The following is a 17,165-nucleotide window of genomic DNA, read 5'->3' as shown; positions in this document are numbered from 1 at the left end:
TGGTATATCGAATACGTCACAGGTAGCTTGCCAGGCTTTGCTGTGCGGGCAAGATACTCTCAGTAGCTTGCCGGGCTCTCTGAGAGGGGCAGAGGAATCGAACTCTGGTCGGCCATGTTGGCCACTTGCGAGGCAAACACCCTACCCACTGTGCTATCGCTCTGGCCCATGTATGTATAGATATGCGTATATTTGGGAGACTATAGAGTTAAGGTGCTTTCCTTGGCCTGCTGCATACCCCAGTTTGATCCCCAGCACCATGTATGGACCCCTGACTACCACCGAAGTGATCCTTGAGCACAGAGTCAGGAGTAAACCCTGAGCATCACCTGGTGTATCCTCTATCCCCCAAAACTGGAGTGTGTGTGTGTGTGTGGGGGGGATGTTAAACTCAATAGTACTTAGGGGCTGCTCCCAGCTCGGTTGATTTCCAGGGTGTTTGGGGAACCAATATGGTGCCAGGGATGGAACCCAATTCTCCTGCATGCGAAGTATGCACTGAAACTCACTGAGCTCTCTGGTCCCTTGTTAGAATTCTCAAATGCAAAATAAACCAACTCTGGATAACTTCATCAGAGAGGCAATTATTGAAAAGATAGTAATACTTTATAGATTTCGTAAGAGAACTGGAAAGCAACCTTTGAAAAAAGACACAAATCAAGAAAAGGCAAAACCTCTTACGGACCAGCCATGTAACAAAAGCATGAATTGTGTAGTAGGTGAACTATATTAAAATAAAGTTATTTGGAGATGCCAGAGAGATAGTACAGCAGGTAAGGTACTTGCCTTGCAATCAGCTGACCAGGGTTTGATCCCTGACACCACATATTGTCCTGAGCATGCCAAGAATGGTCCCTGAGAGCAGAGCCAAGAGTAAGCCCTGAGCACGACACCAAAGACCAAAAAAATAAATAAATAAAAATTGAAATAAAGTGCGTTTTTCTGTTTGTTTGCTTTGGGGTCACAATAATTGGTAGCTGCGTGTAGAGACCCAAACAAATACACAAACAACCAAAACCTTGTGACTTATATTCCAGCTTAACACAATGGCTAGACCATAACAGGAACTTGGATGTCTATTGACAAATGAACCTGGCAAATCCTCATAATTCAGTGACAGTGAAACGTGTCTCCTGTAAGAATAACAAACAAAGTCGCATCCTAATCGTTGGCGTGCTCTAAATTCAGTATAGAAGGAGACAAACACTCGCCAAGGAGATGGCCAAGGTGGTGAACCTGCTCTGGGAATTAAAAAAAAAAAAAGTCAAACTGGCATGATCGAGGTAGGAAATGGGTGGAAGGCGCTGTCGGCGAGGCTGGAACACAAAAGTAAGTGGAATCAACGTCACGCCGCCGTTTCCCAGCAACAAAAGTCCCGCCCACCGCTTCCTTGTACTCTGCTCCTCACTTCCTCACCCAGCCGCGTACCACGAGCCAATCGACGCACAAAATATCACCAGGTAGGGCGGTGGTTGGAGAACTCCTGGGATCTGTCACTCGGAGTCTCCGCCCCCGCTTTCGTCTCTGCCGCCTGCGACCGAGCGAGCACAGCCGGGCGTTTGCAGGTAGCCGTGCGGGCGGTTGCGGTAGGTGAAAGGGGCAGGGGTGCCCAGAATTTTGTGTACCGGGCTCCGGCCTCGCTGCGAATATCACAGAGGGAACTGACTCCTCTACCACCGAGAGTCCTTGGAGTCAAAGTGACCGAGGCCCGGGATCTGGACGCTTCGAGGCTCGGTGCGAGAAAAGTTCTGCTTTGGGTAGCTTCCGTATGGGGCTAGGGTTCCTTGTGTCCACTAGCATCAGCTTATTCAGCCCTCTTCCCCCCCGCCCGCGGAGAAATAGCTGACCTTTTGTCTCCAGCCCCCTCCCCTGTCTGGCAGTTCTCCTATGATTGTTCATATTTGTCGCCAGCGGTCGCCTTCCTAATCTCAGAGGTATCTCGTGAAAGATGTCCACCCATTCCTGAAGACAGAGATGAATACCATCATCTGTAAAATGATTAAAATGTCTCGCATTGTTTCTATTAAGAACTTGAAACATATATTTGTATAGCGCAGTTTCTACAAGACGTGAGCCCATAGGCTTTTGCACATGACATTGCTCTCAGACAAGACACTTTCTTCCAAGCCGCGCTTTAAATGTCGTCATAGATAGAACTGTGCATGACCCTTAATCATTTTCATATGTACAGTTAGTAGCATTCACATTGTTCTGTGACCATTACCAACTCTAGAACTTTTTTATTTCCTCCAACTGAAATCATGTATGATTAAATAGTAACCCCCTTGTCCTCCCAATTTGTAAACAGCCCCATTTTACTTTCTGTTTCTGAATTTGATTACTATACATATGTCATATAAGTGGTTCATCTATTATCTGTCTATATTTGTGTCTGGTTAGTAGTTCCTTTGTTTGTTTGGTTTTTTTGTTTGTTTGTTTGTTTTGTTTGGGGACTACCTCCAGTGGTGCCCAGGGCTTACTCCTTGTTCTGTGCTCAGGGATTACTCTTGGCAGAGCTCAGGGAACCATATGAGGTACCAGGAATTGAACCAGGGTTGGTCTTGTGCAAGGCAAGTGTCTTAACCCCTGGACCTTTCCCCACAGAAGTTCCATTTTTATTTATTATTATTATTATTATTATTATTGCTTTTTTGGGGTCATACCAGGCGATGCACAGTTACTCCTGGCTCTGCACTCTCCAGAATTATTTCTCACGGTGCTCAGGCGACCATATGGGATGCTGGGAATCGAACCCGGGTCGGCTGTGTGTGAGGCAAACGCCCTACCTGCTGTGCTATCACTCCAGCCCCCAGAAGTTCCATTTTTAAATATAAAATTAATTAAGAAAACACATGAATTTGGAACCAGATAAGAAATTTAGTTTGTCATTTTTATCTACAACATAGGAAAATTGTAACCAATTTTTTTTTCTTTTTGGGTCACACCTGGTGATGCTCAGGGATTACTCCTGGATTTGCACTCAGGAATCACTCTTGGCGGTGCTCAGGGGACCATATGGGATGCTAGGAATCGAACCCAGTTCAGCCGCGTACAAGGCAAACACCCTACCTGCTGTGCTATTGCTCCAGCCCCGAAAATTATAACCAATTTTGAAGGTTTTGTTAGGAGAAACTTAAAAGCCTATTACAAGAATGAAGATCATTCAAGAATGAAAATATGTCTCAGTAATAGAGCATTTGCCTTGAATGTATGAGGACCTGGGTTTGATTCCTGATATTCCTCTCTTAATCCATCTACCTCCCCCTCAAAACAAACAAAAAAACCCAACCTATTTCTTTCTGTGAGTGAACGTATGTTTGAGTACCAATGCTTCTATGCAACCTCAAAGCCTTTCCTTGCTCACTTGGACCTTGTTTTTCAGCTCTGATTCCAAATGAAAATGTTTGAGAGCTTTGACTCCACAGCCACAAGATCTGGCCTGGATCTTTGGGCTGAAATTTGTTCCTGTCTGCCAAATCCAGACCAAGAAGATGGAACCAACAACACCTTCTCAGACTCCTTTGTGGATTCTTACCCTGCAGGCACAGGCCTGAGGGAGCCCCCCGACTTTGCTGTACAGCAGGCCTCAAAGCCTTGGGCTCCCTTGCAGGATTCAGAAGTGTATTTAGCATCTCTAGGTAAGTTGGTGGTTTTTTAAAAAAAATTGTAAACTAGGGGTTTAAAGTAAGTTCACTTAAGTTTTCTTAGGTCAAAATTAGGTTTTTGGGCCACACCCAGTGATGCGCTGTAATTACTCCTGGTAGTGCTTAGGGGGTCCCGGAGCAATAGCGTAGTGGATAGGGTATTTGACTTGCATGCGGTCGACCTGGTTTTGATTCCTCCACCCCTCTTGGAGAGCCGGGCAAGCTACCAAGACTATTCCGCCTGCATGGCAAAGCCTGGCAAGCTACCCATGACTTATTCGATATGCCAAAAAACAGTAACAAGTCTCACAATGGAGATTTTACTGGTGCCCACTCGAGCAAATCAATAAACAATGGGAGGACACTGCTACAGTGCTACAGTGCTTAGGGGACCATATGGGACATTGGGGATTGAACTCAGGTCAACTGTGTGCAAGGAAGGCACCTTAACCCCTGTACTATCTCTCCAGCCCCGTAACTTAATTATTTTTTAATCATCACAGCTTATATCTGTCAGATTTAATTTAAAATGGTATTTCAGGTTGATTATTGGTGATTGATAATTGGATATTCTTAAATATCTCTTAAAACTTGTCACTTAATGCTTCTATTTCTTCTAAATTGTGGGGGTTTTGTTTTTGTTTCTGTTTTGCTTTTTTTTGTTTGTTTCTTTTGCATTCTGTGGAATCTATATAGTCAAATACTTAACTAACTTAAAACTGCCAAGCTGGGTACTGGAGCTGGAGACCTGAGCACTGATGGGAATAACCCCTGAGCACTGCTGGGTGTGATCCCAAAACAGAGACAAAACAGAAGACTTTTCAAACCTTGCTGGGGAGAGGTCAAAAAGATTGTATAGATGGTAGGGCTCTTGCCTTGTACATGACCAGCCTGGGTTCGACCCCCAGCACCTTTCCTGGGAGATAGCTCAACAGCAGAGTCCATGCTTTGCATGAAGGAGGCCCAGATTCCATCCCTGGCACTGTTTGGTCCCCCAGGCATTGACAGGAGCATCTCCAGTGAACCGAGTGATATTCTAGGAATGGCCCCCACCACTACTGTGTACGTCCCCAAAAATAAACAAAGGAAAAAACAACTGTTAAACTTCTTGCTATCCTGATAGAAAAATCATGGCCCTGAGCTACATACGGATTTCTTTTTCTTTTCTTTTCTTTTCCTTTTTTTCTCTTCTTTCTATTCTCTTTCTTTTATTTTCTTTCTCTGTGTTTGTGTGTGAGAGAGAGAGAGAGAGATGGAGAGAGAGAGACAGAAAGAGATGGGAACCCAGGCTCAGGCTCTCACACATGCAAGGCAGATGTTCTCCTGTTCTCCTGCTATGCCCCATAGCTGGCCCACATGTAGTTTTCTGATGTTACAATTTGAAAGCTGTTACAGTAGATAAATTATTAGGATGGGAACATGTCAACATGAAATTTATTCTGCTACTTGTTACTCATTTTCAAAAGAAAATATTCCCTGATTACTTCAGTAAGGAGGATCTGTCCAGTGACCTTTAGTAAAATGTCTGGAGAGATTCCAAACAGAAGACATTCAGGTTGTCCCAAGCTGGAGGAAAGAAAAATAGCAACCTAGGTTAGTGACTGCCAATCTTTAAATTTGGGAGGAGGAGGGAAAGAGATACTCCTAGTGATGCCCAGGACCTATTCTTGGCTCTGTTCAGGAGTGACCCTGGTGGTACATATGTCATGCTGTGGATTGAAACAGGGTTATAGCTGAAGCAGCCACATGCAAGGCAAGGGCCTTGCTGCCATGGTCTCTGGCTCTGAGGTGTCCTTTTATGAAACAGACATAAGACTCATCAATGTGTCACAAAACCAAACCAGGAATAATTATCTGAAGAAGGAAAGGCATTTCAGAAGGAAGAGTCAGGGTTTACATGACTGCTAAGAAATACAAGACAAGCATGAAAGGAAGTGTGTTACCTATGTAGGAAAGAAAATGTCAGGAAAGGACAGGTAGAACAGTGATTAATGAGAAGGATGAGGGGTTAATGTGAAATTTGGAAGCCATAAAGATAGTATAGTAGTGCTGGCAGCCAGGGGTGAAGAGGCTGTTTGATGGTAATCAGAACGTCTGTTTTATGATGATAAAAGTAGCAGCAGCAACAGTCTTAAAAGAACCACATCCTTTGGCTTGTCAGTGTTCTGTGCCCAGTTATAAGAAATTTTCATGTTGGGGATGATGGAGAGGACGTGGGCTGTGGGTCACTGTGGTGTTGGAACATTGTATGCATGAAACCCTATTATTAACATACTGTAAATCATGGTGCCTAAAATTTTTTTAAAGAAAGCAAAAGAAACTTTCAGGTGGAAGAGAGAGTACAGAGGTTAAGGTGCTTGTTTTGTATGTAACTGACCCTGGTTTGAGCCCCACCTTCATCCCATATGGTCCCTGAAGCACCACTAGAAATGATCCCAGAGCACAGAGCCAGGAGTAAGCCCTGAGCATTGTCTGGTATGGCCCAAAAGACAAAAAAGAGAAAAAATTTCCATACATTTATTGATAATTTTGATTGATGAAGACTGATTCTGAAAAGTAATAATAGACTGGATTTAAAAGACTTGAATTAAAAAGACTATCCATTGGTCTCTTCTAAAATCAATTAAGATTAAAAATTTCTCACTGAGGGGGCCAGAGTGATAGAACACGGATAGGGCGGGTTCAATTCCTGGCATCCCATATGGTCCCCCAAACACTGCTAAGAGCAATTCCTGAGTGCAGAGACGGGAGTAACTCCTGAGCATTGCTGGGTGTGACCCAAAAAGCCAAAAACAAACAAACAAACAAATTCTCATTGAGGAAGATACGAGCCTTTTCTGTTGCCTGTGGCCAAGTGTGAGAGTCAGTGGAGACTGGTTTGGAGTACGTGATGGCTCCTGTTTCTGCCTGTCTGGTCAGGGTACAGTTAGAAAGAGGAAAACTTTCCCAGGCCAAAGGAGGACTTTCCATCTTCTCTTACATCGTAATCAAGGCCATTCTATATAAAAATTGTTTTTATTGCCAAGTAAATGTATATAAAGGGTCCCAGAGGAATAGTGCAGTGACTTAAAGCAAATTTTTTGTGTGTTTTGTTTTGTTTAGGGGCCACACCTGGTGGTACTCATGGCTTACTGCTGGTTCTGCACTCAGGGATCACTCCTGGCTAGGCTCAGGGGACCATACTGATACTAGGAACTCAAATCAGGGTCAGTGGGATATAGGCAAATGCCTTAACCCTGTACAGTCTCTCCAGCCCTATTACCAATTTATGTGACCTCCTGCATTCAGTTTTGTGATACCATATGGGACTGCCATCCATAGCTTAAGTAGCTTCAACCACCTGCCTTGCAAATAAAGGTCACAAGTTCAAATTTCTGGTGCCCCACGTGTACTGGGTTTGATCCTGGCATTCTTGCTGTGGGCGCTTGTGGTTACTCTACTGTCTGTGATCCCCAGCCGCTACCACAGCCAGGGTGAGCACCACAAGAAAGATGCATGCAGACCACAACACCCAAAAGGAGAGAGAGAACAAAAGGGATTGCCCTGCCACAGAGGCAGGGTGGGATTGGGGGGGTGGGGTGGGAGGGATATTATCCATGGTGGTGGAGGATGGGCACTGGTGGAGGGATGGGTATTTGATAATTGTATAATCGAAACCCAAGCACAAAAACATTGTAAATCTACAACTGTACCTCATGGTGTTTCACTAATAAAAAAAAGAAAAGAAAGATGCATGCCAGGCAGGGCCAGGAGGTATGACCTCAGGCAAACTCGGCCACTAAAGGAGCACAAGCCCCAGAGAGCACTGGGTCCGAGTGTGTGAACACCCTGGTGTGCTGAAATGGCTCAGGACCATAGCCAGGTGTGTGTGAGATCTTTGTTCACTGCTGCGCGATCGATTGGCACCAATACCAACAATGAAAGGAAAAGGGAGGAATATGAATTGTATATAATTCATACACATTACATAAAATGTGTAATGAGTGGCAATCCACAAAGAAGAGCTATCATTTAAAATACAGCCAGTTCACAGAGTGATCTGTGAATAACCTTTTTCTTATCCTCAAAGAGAAAAGTCATTGCTGAGCAATAGCACAGTGGGGAGAGTGTTTGCCATGCCCGTGGCCTCCCCGGATTTGATCCCTGGCATTCCATATGGTCCCTCAAACACCATCAGGAATGAGCCCTGAGTCCAGAGTGCAGAGCTAGGAGTAAATGCTGAGCATCACCAGGTGTGGTTCGAAAATCGTAAAAATAAGTTTTAAAAAGAGAGAAAGTCAAATGTTTAAAACATTATTCATGGCAGGTTTTTTGTATGGGCGATCTCATAGAACTTATAGCAACAAAAAGTGTTTATTGTTTAAGTAGGGTTTTAAGGTCTTTCCTTTTGTTCCCTCCTTCCCTCCCTTTATCCCTCCCTCCTTCCTATCCTCCTTTTCTACCGTCTTGAACTCAGGGCCTTACCCCCACAAGGCAAGCTCTCTGCCATTGACCCACATTGCTGACCACAAGTGTTGTCTTTTTTTGGGAGGGTTGGGGGGGGGGGGCTTTTTCAGTCACACCTGGTGATGCTCAGGGGTTATTCTTGGTTCTGCACTCAGGAATTACTCCTGGTGGTGCTTGGGGGACCATATGGGATGCTGGGGATTGAACCTGGATCAGCCTCATGCAAGGCAAACACCTTCCCTGTTGTCCTACCATTCCGTTCCCGGGTTTGTCTTGTTTTGATCAGTAGCTGAAAGATGATATGGCTTGTTTAGAAATTAAATCAGGGGGCTGGAGTGATAGCACAGCAGGTAGGGCATTTGCCTTGCACATAGCCAACCTGGGTTCAAATCCCAGCATCCCATATGGTCCCCTATGCACTGCCAGGAGTAATTCCAGAGTGCAGAGCCAGGACTAACCCCTGTGCATTGCTGGGTGTGTCCCCCCGAAAAAAATTAGAAATGAAATCAGGATTGAAAATCATAGCCTCTGCTAGTTCTGGGCTTAGTATTCCATCTCTTCTCCCTAACCACCACTCCCCCCCAAAACAAAACAAAAAAGCCTCATAATTTATCCAATTATTGAAGTAAGGACAAGACTAACTTAAGGCAGAAAGTAAACAATGCTATTTTTTAAAGTACTCTTCAAAAGAGAAAATCATTTAACACATACTTAAAATGCAAAAAAGAGCAACTGAATTTTCATCATCAGGAAAGCCAGAGGAGCTGCTATCAAAGGGGCTACAAGATAATTGTTTTCTTTAGGCTCTGAGATCCAGGACATGAGCTGAGCAACTTTTACAAATGTGAGGCTCCAGAGGCCATTGGACAGTCAGGTCTGGGCCTACAGTGATGAAACTTGTTGAGCCTCACAGGATGGGGGTGGAGCCGGTCCTAGTCTCCCTGTCCCAACAAGACCCCAAGTCATCGCCCACGAACAGCCTCTCTGGCTCCTGATCAAGCTGCTCAACAGCAATGATCCCAGAGACTCAGGAGCAAATCTCAAAACCCAGTGGCTTTTGGCAGAAATCCCTCCAGATTTAAGTGTTAAAATTTCGGAATTTCAAAATCACATGGCCCTACTGCATTCACGCAACATCATATGTTATTCATAACCAGCAATAGAACACAAATTGTCTATTGTTGCCTTTTCAGCAGATCTGAGTGTTGGGGTAAAATCTCAAACAATAATGGTGGGTCTGGTGTCGAAATGGTGAATGTGATCAAAGTAGAGAGAGAGTAATGTGGAAATCATCTGACCCACAGGTAGGGGGAGGGTGTGGGATGGGGATATACTGGGGTTTTGGGGGGTGGAGAATGGGCACTGATGAAGGTACGGGTGTTTTCATTGTATGACCGAGACTTAGACTCGAAAGCTTTGTAACTGCTCTCATGGTGATTCAATAAATAAAATTATAAAGGTGGAGTTTATGCACAATTCAATCAGTTAATCAGTGGCTGAATAAATAGCAGTACTCCTACATTAAAAAAAAATTGAGGCATTCTAGGACTGGAACAATAGTATGGTAGGTAGGGCATTTTCCTTGCATGCAGCAGATCCAGGTTTAATCCCTGACATCCCTCCATATGGTCTCCCAGCCCATCAGGAGTGATCCCTTATGCAGAGCCAGGAATAAGCCCTGAGTATCACTGGATGTGGCCCAAAAACAAAAAAAAACAAAAAACAAACAAAAAAAAAGTGAGGGGGCTGGATAGCACAGCAGGGACGGCATTTGCCTTGCATGCGGCCGACCCGGGTTTGATTCCCAGCATCCCATATAGTCCCCTGAGCACCACCAGGAGTAATTCCTGAGTGCAGAGCCAGAAGTAACCCCTGCGCATCGCTGGGTATGACCCAAAAAGCCTAAATAAATAAATAAATAAATAAAATGTGAGTTATTCCTTTTCTTTAGTCACAGATTCTGTTTGTTTTGCCTTGTTTTGGGGGCTTGGGGCCACAACTGGTAGTGCTCAGTGGCAGCTCCTTGCTTGGTGCTTCGGGAATGCTCCCAATGTTGCACAGGGGACCATGTGGGCACCATGATGGAACCGAGGCCTCCATCATGCAAAGCATGTGCACCTGCCCTTTGAACTATCTCCCAGCCCTAGAAGCTGTAATGGTTCTTATTACTGAGTTCTCACTGAGTCGGATTTAGTGTCTCATGAAATGTTGCATCTGGCAGCATGTTCTCTGATTCTTTCTCATAAGTTTTGGCATCCATGTGCTATTACTGTAACAATAAACAAAACAAAACAAAAACAATCCTCCCTCCCCCTTACTCCCAAGAGAGGCGATTTTCAAGAAGCTGAATAGAAGATGACAGTACACACATGGCAAGCCAGGGGAAACAAGCATTCCCAAGAGAGACACCTGCTGAGCTGCTGTGATTTCAAGGAAAGCAGGGCATTGATTTCGAAGAACCTATGATTTTTCTCTTTCTGGGGCTAAGCATTGAATTGATCGTGTGTACAACGAGTATAGCAAGAACATTGTGAGAAAGAAAAATGTACATTTTCCTGCTTCTGTTCTCATCTCTACCCTAATCTTGTTGCCGTTATCATGGTGACCGCGTGGGTCACATACAAGCTTAATTATGGTTCTCACACATCTTTTTAGTTGTGGTGCTTACTGGGCGTCACCCCCTTTAGCTGCAGCGCTTTCCCTGCTGCCAGGCTGTGCTGTGGCTGGACTCCTCCTTTTCATCACCAGGGATCTCGGAACCCTGAGCTGTCTGAGAAGTACAACAGAGCTGCAGGTGGTTACTCAGCAAGTATTGCAGCACCAGAGGTTGAACTTGTCGCCTCCCACTTCCAAGCCAGCTCCTTGGCCACTGAACCCTCTTCTGGCACCTTTCTCCCTCCCTCCCTTCTCCAAGAAGGAGCTATTATGAGCCTAAAAGATAGTACAGGGACCAGGCCTCTTGCCTTGCCTGTGACTGACTCCGTTTCATCCCAGCACTACATATGAATGCTAGAACACCTCCACCAGTAACCTTGGAGCACAGAGCTAATAGGAGGCCCTGAGCAATACTAAGTGTGGGCCTTAACCCGCAAAAAAAAAAGAGGGGGCAGAGAGGTAGTACAGCAGTAGGTGCTTGCTTTGCATGCGGCTCACCTGGGTCAATCCCTAGTACTCCATTTGGTTCATGGAGTCCAGCCAGTAGTGATTCCTGAGCATAGAGCCAGGAGTACGTCCCGAGCACAGCAGGATGTGTTCCCAAAACCAAAACAAAAAGCAAAAGAGCTTCTGGGCTATGGACATAGCTCCACAGACTGAGTGTATGCTTTGCATGCAGGAACCCTCGGTTCATTCACTAGCTCTGGATGGTCCCCCAAGCATTTTTTTTTTCTCTTTTTGGGTTACACCCAGCGATACACAGGGGTTACTCCTGGCTGTGCACTCAGGGATTACTCCTGGCGGTGCTCAGGGGACCATATGGGATGCTGTGGATCAAACCCGGGTTGGCCACGTACAAGGCAAATGCCCTACCCGCTGTGCTATCACTCCAGCCCCCTCCCCGCAAGCATTTCTTGGAGCAGCCCCTAAGTATCTCTTGAGTAAGGCCAAAAAATAAAACACAAAGAGCTCTTTTCTAGGGAATTGTGGAATGCTCATCAGTGAGAGAAATTTCCAATTGGTATTTTTTTTTTTATATTCTTTTTTTTTTTTTTTAATTTATTTATTGAATCACTGTGGGAAAGGTTACAAAGCTTTCAGGTTTATGTCTCAGTCATGCAAATATCAAACACATTTCCCTTTACCAATACTTATTTTTTACCATGAAGAACCCCAATAAAACCCCACCCCCCACCCCTTCCCGTCCCTGTGAAGCAGATGAATTCTAGTTAACACTCTATCTGCTTTGATTAGATTCATTGTTTCAATAAAAGATTCACCACTATTATTTAGAGTTTACCCCCCCCCCCCCAAATCAGACATGCTGAAAAAGCATTGTGAAGTGATTTGCTTTCTACGGCTGGGTTCAAGAATTAAATGTTGGTTTTGGATTTCTGCTCTTTTACCTATTGACCCTGGAAGTATTTCTACTGAAAGTCAGATAGTTAAGAAATTGGTTTCTGTGTTCTGGAGTCCTGGCCGTGCTGGAGAGCCGCTCGCGGGGGGCAACCGGTGGCCTCGGTAGGGCGTGAAGGGCGGAGCGAAACGCCCCCCTTCCCATGAGGTTTTAGTCGCCCCCACACTCCCGGCTCATACCTGCTGTCCACAAGGCTCCCATGTGGCCGCCATCTTTCTTTCCAGAGAGGAGAGGGCGAATGGGGCAACACCCTTTCCCCTCCGGCAGACTTGATGGGCTGGATCAATGCATAGTCTGTTCACTTTTCTGCTCCAAGCTGCTGGGTTCTGCATTAAGTCCTTGTGCTTCTGGGGCCGTGGCCGTGCTGGAGAGCCGCTCGTGGGGGGCAACTGGTGACCTCGGTAGGGCGTGAAGGACGGACCAGAACGCCCCCCTTCCCATGAGGTTTTAGTCGCCCCCACACCCCCGGCTCATACCTGCTGTCCACAAGGCTCCCATGTGGCCGCCATCTTTCTTTCCAGAGGGAGGAGGGCGGAAGGGAGCAACACCCTTTCCCCTCTGGGCAGAAATGATTGCCTGGATTAACGCATAGTCCTTTCACTTTTCTGCTCCAAGCTGCTGGGTTCTGCATTAGGTCATTGTGCTTCTGGGGCTGTGGCCGTGCTGGAGAGCCGCTCGTGGGGGCAACTGGTGGCCTCGGTAGGGCGTGAAGGGCGGACCGAAACGCCCCCCTTCCCATGAGGTTTTAGTCGCCCCCACACTCCCGGCTCATACCTGCTGTCCACAAGGCTCCCATGTGGCCGCCATCTTTCTTTCCAGAGAGGAGAGGGCGAATCCAATTGGTATTTTGCATTTTAGATTTTGTTTCATTTTACACTTGTTAAGCTCCACTTCTTTCTTTTTTTTTAATCTTAAATAATTCATGATATAGGCAAGTCACCACATAATTGCTTTGATAAATCTTACAAATTCAGTAAAAAAAATTAGCAGCATAAGATAAAGCAAATATGCAAAAATTTAAACCATGATAAAATAATTAGGTGTACATTATACAGTTAATTACAGCAAAAATACAATACAGTTTTGTTGCTGTTTTAAAACACAACTTAAGTTTTAAATTACATCACTTGAAATTAAAAAAAAATAAACTACTACAAAATGAATTCTACATTTTTGAAAAATCACTTAAAAATAAGACCACTGAATTGTTTCAAAATAGTTCTCTCAATGACTAAATGACTCCCCATCCACTCCTTTCTTTAGAAAAGAAACTGAGACGGATCAAAGGTTTAAATGAGGAAGTAACTTCCAAGGATATGCTTCGAACCCTGGCCCAAGCCAAGAAGGAAAGCTGGGATCGATTCCTTCAGGAAAAGTTAGCGTCTGAGTTCTTTGTGGATGGACTTGACTCAGACGAGAGGTAACTGACTCCTAGTCTATTTCATTGCAATCCTTTCTCAGCCCCTAGAGAATTCAGGGAGAAGGGGACAGGGATGGGGCTCAGCAGTAGAGCACTTGTCTTGTAGGTGTGAGGCCCTGGCTTCCAACCCCAGTACTGAAAGAAAAAAAAGAAAATTTAGGGTGAGTATTATAGACTAAGTCTAGTCATATGTTGATATCAACATCAGCTTTCCTGAGCAAAAATTATCCTTTGGTAGGGACCAGGGAGAGAGTACAGGGGTCAAGGCACTTGCCCTGCAGGCAGCTGACCCTGGTTCAATCTCCGACCCCACACAGTCACCTGAGCACGGAGCCAGGAAGTGCCACTGCAGGTCTAAAACCCCTAAATAAATAAATACAGAAAATAAAAGTCACATGTTGTAAGATTCCTCTTTTGCTTGGTCCAGAAGCAGTTTTTTTTTAAGAAGAAGAGAAAGAGAAATGTAATTTTATACCTACAAAAATTCTAGATGGATATGAGTCTCAAGGGAAATTGGGAGATTGGGACTTAATTCAGTGGTGAAACTGGAGGGCTGGAGTGATAGTACAGCGGGTAAAGTGTTTGCTTTGCATGTGGCCACCCCATGTTTAATCCCTGGCATCCCATATATGATCCCCCCAAGCACTGCCAGGAGTGGTTCCTGAGTGCAGAGCCAGGAGGAACCCCTGAGTATTGCCAGGTATGGCCCATGTGGAGGACTTAAATTTGATTCCCAGCACCACAAGATAAATAATTGTATATCTCCTGAGCTAGTGAATGGGAGGGGCCCTGGCATTTCCAGGCTAGAGGTATGAAAACCACATGATAAAGAGAGGGTGATCCTATGACAGGCCAGAGACTCTGTCATTGGATGTTTTCCCTGCCTTATAGATGCGTTTCTCCATTGGGTTATTCCTTTTTTGGGTGAGTGGGCTCAGCCCGGAGATGCTCAAGGTTACTCCTGGCTCTGTACTCAAGAATTACTCCTGATGGTGCTCAGGGGACCTTAAGGGATGCCAGGGATTGAACCCAGGTCAGCTCTGTGCAAGGCAAGCATCCTATCCACTATACTATGGCTTCCCAAGTATTTTATAAGCATCAGGGTCTCAGTTCATCTCAGCTTGAAATAATGTTGGAACAAAAACAGAAATCATTCTCTGCCCTTCAGAGACTGAACAAATATGCATCACAGAAATTGTCGCGGGGGAAGAGGTTTTGTTAATAACTGTATTTATTCTGTATACCTGGGAATGACTCAGAAAAACTGAGTAATGTACCCACATGTTTCAAAGGCCATATTTTATTTATTTAGTTTGTTTTAGGGCCACACTCGATGGTGCTGAGGAGTTAGGATTGAGTGTGGTGAAGTATGGTACCCAAGTCCTCTTACCGTGTGTACTGGTCCCAGTTCAAAACAAGCACTAGCAACTGTTAGTGAATTGTGTGGTTCTTCACCTCTGTGAATGCCAATAGGTGGTCCGCCTCCTGATACGCTCTGGGTAAACGAGAAATACTGTCTATATGTTTCTCCCATCTGTTGATGAATATCTAAAAATCTGCTGGGTATGACTCTTTTCCTTATGCGTCGCATGCAGGAGGCTTGGGTTCTTCCTCTGAGCACCACAAGTTATGCCCCCTCCCCCCAAATAAAAGACTTTGTACTGTTGAAGAGCATAAAATGAGGTTGCGTTATTCCCAGCATTGATATTTTACTGTGAATGTCCAGTGGCTTTAGAGTAGAGGGTCCTGGGTACTGAAAGAAAGTGCAGGGCTATTTCTGTCCCCATAGGTTCCAACCAAAGTCAGCTAACAGAGTTAACTGTTGCTTTTGTGACACCGCTGCTCAGATGTTTCCATTTAGGGACTTGCTATAGGAAGAACTAAGCTAAAACCCCCACAAAGATACCCAAAGATCATGCTTAGGATATCTCAGAGAGTATAAGGAGTCGGCCTCCACCAGAGGGGATTTCAAGACACTCAGGTTTCTGCCTCGCTAATAATTCGGTGCTTATTTGAATGTTGCATCCCCTTGACAATGTGCGCCTCTCCAGTTTTTTGTTATGTTGTTTTTTTGAGTCAAAAGAGAAAAAAAAACGGATGGAGGCATGTGCTCTTAAGCTATTCTCATCAACCCTTCAGAAAACTCTGCATTTGAAGGGGGCCTGGCGCTGTTTATAGCCTTGAGTGCCCGCTAGAGGGGTAAATTATGCCGTGGAGCTGCCAGGATGCACAGCTGTCAGCGGAGCAACGTGGTTCTCCCCGTGGAAGCCGCACAACACAATTGTAGAAAGAAATTGGTGGTGGGCGGGGAGGCAGCATTTGAGTAACGGAGATAATCATTAAGTAATTAATCACGGAGATCTAATGCATCCCCCCTTTTCTCTTGCTCTCTCCTAGCACCTTGGAACATTTCAAGAGGTGGCTCCAGCCAGATAAAGTAGCCATCAGCACAGAGGAGGTTCAGTATCTGATTCCCCCAGAAACACAGGTTGAGAAGCCAGAGGCTGGGGATGAGCAAGGAGCAGCAGAACAATAAATTACAGATACACAGAGGCACACGTGCACGCATGCACACACACACACACACACACACACACACACACACACACACACACACACGCCAAGCAGCTATCTGGGAACAGCAAAAAGCACAGCAGCAGCAGCGGCGGCGGCAGGGAGGAGAAAACCCGACCTTCCACTCCACGAAGCAAACTGCCGCTGCCTCCGAGAACTTGCTTGGGGCGGACATGTGTGGCGGTCTCAGATAGTGACTGTAATTGTGCGCTGGATCAAAGCCCTGTCTTCCTGTGTCTCCCACTTGCCCAGGCTCTGTGGCTGCCAGGGAGAAGTCTGCTGAGTCAGGAAAGCAAAGGTCCAAGTATGAACAGATTTGGAGAATCTGATGCCCTTTTGTAGAGTGAATAAGTGAGCCATATTTTTTCTTGCCTCTTTGGGTTGTTCCTCTCTGTGTCCCAAGCACTCTCTCGGTAAGTTGTCTGGGATGAATGGAGCCAGAGAGAATGAAATCAGTCTTCTTGAATTTTGTGTCCCATCTGGGGCTTCTCGAACAAATCCATAATAAATATGGGAACTTCAGGAAAAGAAACTGGACTTGGCCTTTGACTGATTCTTCATTGTGGGGGGAAATGGGTGTGAAATGTGAGTGCCCTGTGGTTCACAGGAAACTTATGGGAACAGCAGTTGCGTGTTTGGTGCTATTGACCTGAAGGAGCTAAATGCCAACACTTACCTCGTTTGTTTGTTTGCAGTGTCCAGAATCAAATCAGGGTCTCACTGAAGCTCGTCCTCAGGTTCTAATTTTATTTTCCCTCCTCCCTTGCCTTTGTTGTTGTTTTTTTTATGTTTGTTAGATTTTTTTTTTTTTTTTTTGCTTTTTGGGTCACACCCAGCAATGCACAGGGGTTACTCCTGGCTCTGCACTCAGCAATTACTCCTGGTGGTGCTCAGGGGACCATATAGGATGCTGGGAATCGAACCCGGGTCGGCAGCATGGAAGGCAAATGCCCTACCTGCTGTGCTATCTCTCCAGCCCCTATGTTTATTAAATTTGGAGGAGGTACCA

General features: G+C 45.3%; 1 protein-coding gene across 3 annotated transcripts; it reads left to right on the top strand.

Annotated features, from left to right (window-relative positions):
- Positions 1-1,432: 1,432 nt before the first annotated feature.
- CCDC32 (coiled-coil domain containing 32) lies at positions 1,433-16,686 on the top strand. 3 transcript variants are annotated; one of them, XM_056133719.1, is made up of 4 exons: positions 1,433-1,565; positions 3,383-3,638; positions 13,426-13,582; positions 15,980-16,686. In XM_056133719.1, exons 2-4 carry the CDS (start codon positions 3,395-3,397, stop codon positions 16,116-16,118), a joined length of 540 nt encoding a protein of 179 aa, XP_055989694.1. In that variant the 5' UTR covers positions 1,433-1,565; positions 3,383-3,394; the 3' UTR covers positions 16,119-16,686. The 3 variants fall into 3 exon arrangements, with proteins under 3 accessions (XP_055989694.1, XP_055989693.1, XP_055989695.1); XM_056133718.1 differs by having other exon boundaries at positions 1,513-1,734; XM_056133720.1 differs by having other exon boundaries at positions 1,526-1,586.
- The last annotated feature ends 479 nt before the right edge of the window (positions 16,687-17,165 follow it).

Source organism: Sorex fumeus, unplaced genomic scaffold (genome assembly GCF_029834395.1).
Source record: "Sorex fumeus unplaced genomic scaffold, SorFum_2.1 ptg000098l, whole genome shotgun sequence".
Classification (NCBI taxonomy): domain Eukaryota; kingdom Metazoa; phylum Chordata; class Mammalia; order Eulipotyphla; family Soricidae; genus Sorex; species Sorex fumeus.
This window is presented reverse-complemented; position numbering and strand designations above follow the sequence as displayed.